At 39.1% G+C, this 8947-nt stretch overlaps 1 protein-coding gene across 1 annotated transcript; it reads right to left on the bottom strand.

Moving 5' to 3' along the window:
- Positions 1–4345, bottom strand: LOC118436053. Its single transcript, XM_035853092.1, has 2 exons — positions 3305–4345; positions 1–893 (listed from the first exon to the last, which is right to left on the bottom strand). The coding sequence occupies exons 1-2, from the start codon at positions 3907–3909 to the stop codon at positions 419–421; spliced, it is 1080 nt and encodes a 359-aa protein (XP_035708985.1). The 5' UTR covers positions 3910–4345; the 3' UTR covers positions 1–418.
- Positions 4346–8947: the final 4602 nt, after the last annotated feature.

Consider the following 8947-nt stretch of genomic DNA (forward strand, 5'->3'; position numbering starts at 1 on the left):
CGTACAATCCTTCTTTTATTACTTATCGCCTCCTGCAACGTTTTACAAAATATTGATGGGGCGATAAAAATGTGAGTAATCTTAAACAAGTCGAGTTTTGGAATTGTATATTGCAATGAAAGGTTACGTTTACGCGATAAATTTGGTGTTGGGCTAGAAGAATCTACGAAATTACAACAACAAAACATCACCCTCGTAGATACAAGTCAGAAGAAGGTAACAGTTTTCAAGTTGGAAACTGACTGACTGAATTAGTGTCTGACTTTCTCTTCTCGTGATTCGGACGCTATGTCGCTCAGCACGCTAGGGGAAGTTTATCCCAAGTTTGCTCCGAGTTGTTGTAGGGAAGGTTGTGTGATGGTAGGTATATCAGACTCCGATCACTTCACCACTTTCTCGGCTGCTCGTTTAGTTGGTGTCACTCTCTGTCCGGGAATTGCAGCTCGTGACGAAGGATTCTGGTCAAGAGTGGAAGATCGAGTTGTACGGCGTCTCCCTCCAACGTGCTCAGCCACTCGTTGAATTCGCGTCCGATTTTTTCAATGTGTTCCAACACGACTTCGTCATCCGTCTTCTGATATCCTTTGGGGTTGTACACTTTGTACAGCGGGTTGGAGATTGGCCTCGAAAAGTCGCAAACCCCGGCTTGTTCCTGGTCTTTCTTATTCTTCCTGTGTCTGTTTCGGTTTGTCGCCTTTGGCTCCTTTGCGGCGATGGTGGCCAGCAGGACAGCTGCTGGCACCCTGGCAAAGTCCTTCTGCACCCGTGTCTCGGATATTTTCCCGATTAGTTCTTGATACGGACTGTCCCTCTCACTGCTGCGAATCTGATTCTTCTCTTCCCTCTCAACGACTTCGGAAACGGATTTGACACCCAAATCCTCCTCCACGACTCTGGTGAAAATGGGAAAACAGATAGATAGAAATCAATGCTTATTGCTTCCTCCTTCTCCTCCTCCTAATATAATTTAATTAATACACTTACAAGGGAACCTTAAGTACTGTCACCTCTCGATTTCCTTCCAAATAGCCTTAATCGACAGATAATTTAGTGAAACTAAAACTTTGTCATAGAACATGCGGTGCAAAATCGCATTTTCGCGAAATATTTGGCGAGAACTGCACCAAAACCTGCCATTTTCCCAATGCTTTTAAAATGTCCATCAGCCTTTCGAATTATGAAATGAACTTTGTAGAATCTTAATAAATTATATTTGTACTCACGTAATTTCAGCCCGATCACGAATATGCAAAAAATGATGCAAAGATTTGAACATTTTTTGCAAATTGAGAAAATCTGCAAAATTTCGCAAATTCGAATTTCTTCGTTTTTTTTTTAAATTCAACAAATTTATCAGTTTAACTGATACAAAACATATTTTTCTTATTGCAAAAAATTTGCAAAAGTTTGCAAAAATTGAAGGTTCCAATGTTTAAATTTTATAGAAACTTAAAATTGTCACATATGTAGGTATGAGCGAATAAAACCAAAGTTAATTTGTTGGAAAATTAAAACATGCAAACATTGCAAAAAATTCTACATATTCAATTAAAAAATTGCACCCTGTAAGTTTTTGCAACTTGCAAAAATAAATACCGCAAATAATTTCGAAAAATACGTAAAAATAGACTAGCATTGGTTATTTAACTTACTTTCATGAAAAATTTGCTAAATTCAGTTTTTGCAAATTTTTGCATTTTTTTTGCAATAAGAGAAATGTTTTGTATATCAGTTAAACTGAAAAATTTGTTGAATTTAAAAAAGGAAGAAATTCGAATTTGCGAAATTTTTCCGATTTTCGCAATTTGCAAAAAATTGGCAAAAGCTTGCATCACTTTTTACATATTCGTAATCGGGCTGAATTCACGCGGACGGGTAACTATATAATTCAATATTCCTTAAAGTTCATTTCACCATTCGAAAGGCTGATGGCTATGTTAAAAGCATTGGGAAAATGACAGGCTTTGGTGCAGTTCTCGCCAAATATTTCGCGAAAACGTGATTTTGCACCGCATGTTCTATGATAAAGTTTTAGTTTAACCAAATTATCTGTCGATTAAGGCCATTTGGAAGGAAATCGAGAGGTGACAGTACTTAAGGTTCCCTTGTTAGTAGTTAGACCCTCTCTTGTGTCAAAATTACGGGGAGAAAGTGCGCCTGCTGTGTGTGTGTGTGGGTGATGCGATTCTGATCCCTAATCTGGAAGGTACTACTGACGCAAAGTTTCGAATGGGCTGTGATTTACTTAATTCTCTTAAAATGAACTCAATGTTGGCTTCAGTGTTTCATTCCCTTAATTTCTTCACCGTTGAAATGAAGTCAAGTCAGTGAGTAGACTCAGTCAGTAGTCCCACTGGATTGACGATATAAATGAAACACAACAACTGAGCCGTTGCTTAACTTATCCTTTATCTCAAGAGCATGCAGAAGGCCAGTAATAGATCGAAACAGATCGTATCCCAAGCAATTCAAGGCCAACAACGGAGCGAAGCAGGATGATGAGAAACAACAGAGAAAGTTTTCACTCAGGAAGCTCTCGTCTATATATTCGAATGGAATACTAATTACCACGCACATCATACGTATACTTTCTCTTGAATGCACGTGTATGCAATTTTTAAGGTTGTCATGCAATACAGATATGCATGTAAATATATGCAATTCTTACAAAAACTAATTATACAGGTCCTTTTCATTCTCTTTATCTTGGAAAAAGTTAATGGTCTCGGTGTAACGGGATAGAATGGATACTTTAGTGGAGTCACTTCACCACAAAGTTTTGCCTGCTCGAGTAAAATCAGATTGTCACATTTTTCAGCAGTTCGTTCAGATTTACAGTTGTAAAAAATCCATTTGAATCTTATTTCCTGCATACCTTGTAGCAATTCAAATGTAAAAAATTCAGGAGGCAAAGGAGTATCTCGAAATGAAATGAATAGTTTAAATCTGCAGTAAAGTACTTGAGTCTATAATTTTATCATAATTTTGCCATAAATTCCTACATATTTGGGGACTTTTCACAGCATTCTAGTAGAATGTGCATCCATTCTTCATGATTAAGTCGATAGATATAGGTATTCTCAAGGTATCGTTATTGAAGAAAAAATATTCAATTTTCATAAGAATCGCATATGAATACCTTGTTGCTTATCTCAATATGGAGGTACATACAGGTTGGTTGGTTCCAAGAACCGCTAGTATAAAAACATACCGAGAGAATGAAACGGTTTTCTTATGACCTTTGCCCTCCTTTTATTCGCTGTCTCTCTGAACCGAAGTGAACTAGGATATCACAAGTGCTTACCCTATTTTTGTGCCTGGTCGTTGAATAGGAGGCGTTTTGGCGAGGATTTTCCGACAAATGGGAAATAGATGAGAGCAGAGAGGTTCATTTTTCTGCCTCAAAGTGATCCCCAGAGAAGCTTGGTGTAAATAAGGTGACGCCGACAAGTGATGAAGGTATCTCCTTCCACCACCACCACCAGTGGCCCTTCGTTCTCCTACAGTATCTTGATCGGCCAATAATGAGGGCAGAAAGGGGAGGGTGACACTCGTCGTATGCTTGTTATTCACCCGTTCCTTGGCTTTTTCACACTCCAAATCCTCCTCTGACCTCGGACGACCAATCTCAGCAGCCTCGTCGTCGTCACCGTCACCACTTTGCTTGTCACTAAAGTCTGCAGATAGTAATGTGCCAATTCCCCTGCTCCCACTTGACTCACTCCAATTTGAACTGTGGTTGGGATCGCCTCCTGTCACCGTCCCCCCATCGCTGTAGTTGTCGATGTTGCCTTTATCGACATTATCCCAGCCCTTCTGAAGTATTGACGTCAAGTAATGTAGGCTTTTCGGAGGCAGATGGTTCTTAATGTCGGCAAGGGCTAGGCTAAAATTGTCTTCCAACGACATGTCCTACTTGATCTTACTACCAAACAGTGTAAGGTCTTAGACAGAAGTGAACTACTGGAATTATTTCTCAACTTCAAAATATAAACTGGAGTAAATAATAGAAAATGCAGCCACAACAAGAATAAGAGAAAAGAGTAAGCGTAAGTATGTATAAAGTATTGATTGCCAACGCCGCCTCGCCCGTTAGTAACTGGCAGTGACAGGCACGGCGAGAAAATCAAGACTTGCACATCAAAATAGTACTTTCCTCTCTTGTTGTATGTATGTACATGACCTAGAAAAAGGAGTGAAAGTAGACCAATCGTGAGATATGTATGCAATTTGATTATTTAGAGTTTGACAGACACCCTCCCACATAATCAATGATCTTTTACAACTGCAAGTGTTGTTCTGGAAAATGAATGGTTGAAAGTAAGAGTGAGGTTGTTGTTGGGCTATAATTATCTTACACCATCCGCCCAGATGCATATCATTTAACGAGGCTTGTAACATAGATTTAATTCTAAGGTATAGGTTCATCCCAAAGTGGAAGTAAATCCTTTGATCCCTAAATTTACCAACAATTTCCGTTCGTGCAGCATCAAGTTGACACTGTCAACCACCAAGAGAACGAGGTTGGTTGTTGAGTTTTGTCCTCCCAACTTGGCTTTCCATCATGTCCAACAAACAAGAGTTACAAAATGGATAAGAATCTAAAACGAAAATTCGTATGTACATATTTCTTGGTGTAATGTAATCCAGACGTTGTTCTGTTGGGACAAGAAGAATCTGATAATAATAATGCAAAATAGGTACAAATTTAAAGCGCCCAGTAGCTAAGATTAGTTTGCAACTAATTCGTGGAAAATCCGGTCGGAATGTAAATAAAGTTGCGGTTTGACCAACCAACGTCGCAGGCGTGGCACACAAGAAGAATTCGACTAGCGATCCACACTTTCACGAACCTCAGCTAGCTCCCCTAAAACCACCACCACCAACCAAATAATTAGTGAGACAGAAGGGATTTGCTGCACAATTTGGCCATGTTCTCGTCTCCACTAAACCACCGCCGACCCTCTCCAACTTACAATTTCCTGTTTTCACCTCCTCATCCTCTTATTGGGAACGACGCGTTCCCCTCCTTGTTCCAATATGCTTGGCCTCTTTTTCCGGATTCAATAACAATCCGCTAAATTAATTCAAGGATTGGTCAGTAATTTGCAGCTTAACAATGCCTGTCGTGGTGGAAATATTAGCTTAAGGATTTCCTCGCTTAATTTTAGTCAGCAATTTTCACCAGAATCCATGGATTAGTTAAGAATGGGCGACTGGAATTGAAATGCCATAACTTATTTAAGTACGGAAAGTCGAATTAATTTGCCAAATGTTACGTAAAAGTATTTGCTTGTACGAGCAGGCCTTCAGCTGCTTTATGCTTTCTTTCTGTCTTGCAGACCATAGCTACAACTCGCGTAGTGCATTTATTTAAAAGGAAAATTGTCTTTTCAAATCGCTGTTTAAGTGCAGCCGTAAATTTTCATGGAGTCCTTTCCTGTTTTGAACAGACTTGTCTCCTTCTGAGAAAATAAAGTGATGGTCACTTCCTCGATGTTGCGTAGGTTGGAGGCGACTGGATTCCCAAATTTTAGCATTTCCTGTTTTCTATTGCATAGAATTTGTCACTTGCCAAGCATATCCTTCTGCACAGAGTGCCAATCCTACATATTATTTGGCGGTAGACTACTTTGTGCAACTGAAATTGCTTTTCTACTTTCTTAGTAGTAACTAAGATGTCAAGAGAATTTTCAGATTTTACGCTCGTGTACAAAAATCCTGCTGTAATACAACCCTCATTTCGCCCTAGAACACAGATCAATATAAAGCAATTCAAAGGAACGCGACACAGGTTTATAAGTAATCGTGAGACGACTTGGCTCAAGAATCATCCATTTTACTGAAACAAGATCAAGATCCAATTGAAGTCGTCGAGTCGAGATCAGAAGAAGGAGAGAAAAGTGGAGGAGGAGGCGGAGGACGACGACTGTGGCTTTTGAGCTCTCCATGCTCACTTATAAAACGGGGGTGGTGGGTGCAACAACGGGGATACTATTAAAGACTGATTTGTGATAACTGCCTCCTCTCTCTCTCTCTCTCTCTCTCTCTGTTGTACTTTCAGGGACGCTTTAAAACTACACCATGTCACCAAAGCACAACTGGGACAAATAAACTTTTAGTTTCATTTATCTTTCCTAAATCTCAAAAGTTTTCAGGAAGCAAAACAGGCGGTCCGAAACCGTTGGATATTTTATACTTTAGACTAAAGGCGAAATCTTGTTAATTATTTTAAACATGTGATAAATAATTCTTTCGCAAGATTAGGGACGATTTTTAAGCAAATATTTCAGCTGAAAGTATAGGTATAGAAGTTTAACTTGGGACAAAATAATTGGACCAGTTTTATTGGAAGGGCTAAGGTATTATTATTGTCGTGAACGTTGGTGCTTATTTCGGCTGCATTGTTGGGTATCTGCGATTAAGGACAGCATTCTCTGGTGCTCATGGAATAATCGTTCTCATGAATTTAACATTCCCCACGGCTTCAAACTGTGTCGATATAGATAATGATACGCTAATCTTCTCATGTTTCATTGATGGTCCGTATACGTACGTACATACGTGTGAAGAAGATCTTTTACCATTTGTGTTGCTGCTTTGCTTTCCTCCTCCTCTCGAGTTTTCCATTTATTGCAGGGTCTCACTTTCCTTTCTCCATGGATGACGGTGGCGTTGATCTGTGTGTGTGTGGAATCGATTTCTAAAATTTGCATTTTGTTTAAAGATTGTTAAGGGACAAAGGTGTTTCTGTGGCCTTAATTTTGACCATGTTGCCAGCATGGAGGATTTGTGAAATTTCTTTTAAAAAATCGTACAAGTCTTCTTCTTCATTTTTATGTATGTCTCAGAAATCCTCCATGTTGGCATCGATGTGAAAATCACATCCGAAGGGGGTAGGTTTTGACAAAATATGCAGTACTCAAACCCAAAAATACCAAATTATGGTAACTATGTAACATATTTGAATTTTATTTTATTATCGTGATGATAAAATTAGCCCGAGCCAGGACTTTTGGAACCGTCGTGTCCGTCCTTCTGTCTGTATATCAGGATTATGATAACTCCCGTTAACCTTATCCTATCGACTTGAAATTTGGTACACATGTAGTATGGGGCAAATAGTGAGTTAAGCTCGAAGATGAGCAAATCAGTTAACTGGTTGACCGGTGTGGGTCGTCTGGATGGGAGTATCACCAAAAGTTCAAAATTATCACAGAAAGCTGAAATTTGGTACAGAGATTACTAATGGCTTCTAAAAGAAGAATATTGATTGAGATGGGAGAACTTTTTGTCTGGAGGGACCCGAGGGGGTGACCCGTACCGATTTTTTAAAATCGTCATATCCAGTTGAAATTTGGTAAAGAGAGTAAAGATTTTAATGCATAATCTTTCTCATGAAAGATTATGCATTAAAAGTGAGCAAGGTGTAACCAGAGTGGCCAATAGGGTGACCCCTTCCTTTCTAAAAGTTGGTATTCTAAAAGTTGCTAGACCGATATTAGAGACATTGGTCATATGCACTATTGATTGGGAAATGGTTAAGCGTGATGGAATTTCTCCAAAAACACGTGCGGGCTGAAATTCAAATCAAATCCATCATCCATTTCCCAACCAATATGCACATATGTGTACAAAATTGTACAATAGCTGCATCCATAGTCCGTGATTTGTTAGTGATTTGGTGATGCTTTCACAGGTTCATGATTTCAGCATGTTAATCACCATCAGAATTATAAAATCGACCAATCAGAAAATCGGAATAAAAATATTTTTGAAAATTATGGAGTATGGATGCAGGAAACCATCAAATTATGACGAAATCATGAACAAATCACGGACTATGGATACAGCTAATGTAATGACCGAATTACTATTTGAATCACCCAGTAGGGTCACCCCCACTGGTTTTCTAAAACGGTAGTAGAAGACTGAAATTTGTCATGATCCTGTAGGGATATGCCAGGTTAATAAATATCAAGTAAATTAAAAGATTTTTTTTGCCATGTGGACCTAGCAGGGTGACCCATACTGGTTTTAAGAATTGTAATTTTCAGCTGAGAAATTTTTAGCCTCCATACCATAGCAATTTTTAAAACTACGTCTGCGTACGAAATACAACTTTGGATGTTCAAGATTTTAAAGAAGCGAGCCCCACGGGTGACGGGTGCTGGTGGTGAAGGGGGCAGATTTGTAATTACTTCAAAAATTTAGAAGCGGATACTGGTCCCGACTAGGACTAAATGAGATCTGTACTGTAGTTTTTTTTAAATAATTAATATTACTGGTAAATACCATACGAAAAGACATGAGATTTTGAAATTAACAGAAATATGAATAGCTCGGCTCGGGCTATGTCAAGTTCACCGTTGTTGAGTTAAAATTAAAATTAAATGGTTACAAATCGGCTCGTGGCAACAAAAAAAATGGGTGCTGCAGGGCCCAGGAAAATTGCTTATCCCTTAATAATCTTTGGCCATTTATTTGGTTATCCATTTTCTCACACTTCGATAAATGACATGGGAGGAATTATTTGGAAAATGCAGTAGTAAGTTGTGCCATCGCTTGAAATAAATCCAATCTGAACAATGTCTCCGAGTAGAGTTGGTTAGTTGCAGCAGTTTTCTCATAAATTGGCACAGTTGCAATTTATAAGTACTTCCTCGAGGAGACTTGTGTGTGTGAAAGCGTGGGACAAAGTTTGACCTAAAGTGGTCAGTTTTTAGTGATATGCATACTTATCTTGCAGCAGCACTTTCCTTCCTCCCGAACTGGTCCAAGATCTGACTCCATGTCACCAAACAAGACTGCACGTGTAAAAAAACCACTTCCACTCAACCGCTGGGTCTCCATCCCCCGGACAAAACTTAGTTTTTAGTCGGAGAGAGTTGATGTAAACTCTGGAAGTTTGCTACTTCATGCGCTTGCTGATAATGATAACAAGATA

This window comes from Folsomia candida, unplaced genomic scaffold (genome assembly GCF_002217175.1).
Source record: "Folsomia candida strain VU population unplaced genomic scaffold, ASM221717v1 Fcan01_Sc006, whole genome shotgun sequence".
Classification (NCBI taxonomy): domain Eukaryota; kingdom Metazoa; phylum Arthropoda; class Collembola; order Entomobryomorpha; family Isotomidae; genus Folsomia; species Folsomia candida.

What these genes read in the sequence shown, in the direction of transcription:
- LOC118436053 (XM_035853092.1), bottom strand. Translation starts at nt 3,909, where the DNA reads ATGTCGTTGGAAGACAATTTTAGCCTAGCCCTTGCCGACATTAAGAAC. An exon ending in CGACCAGGCACAAAAATAGG is followed by an intron (nt 894 to 3,304) that starts GTAAGCACTTGT and finishes CATTTTCACCAG; the next exon opens with AGTCGTGGAGGAGGATTTGG.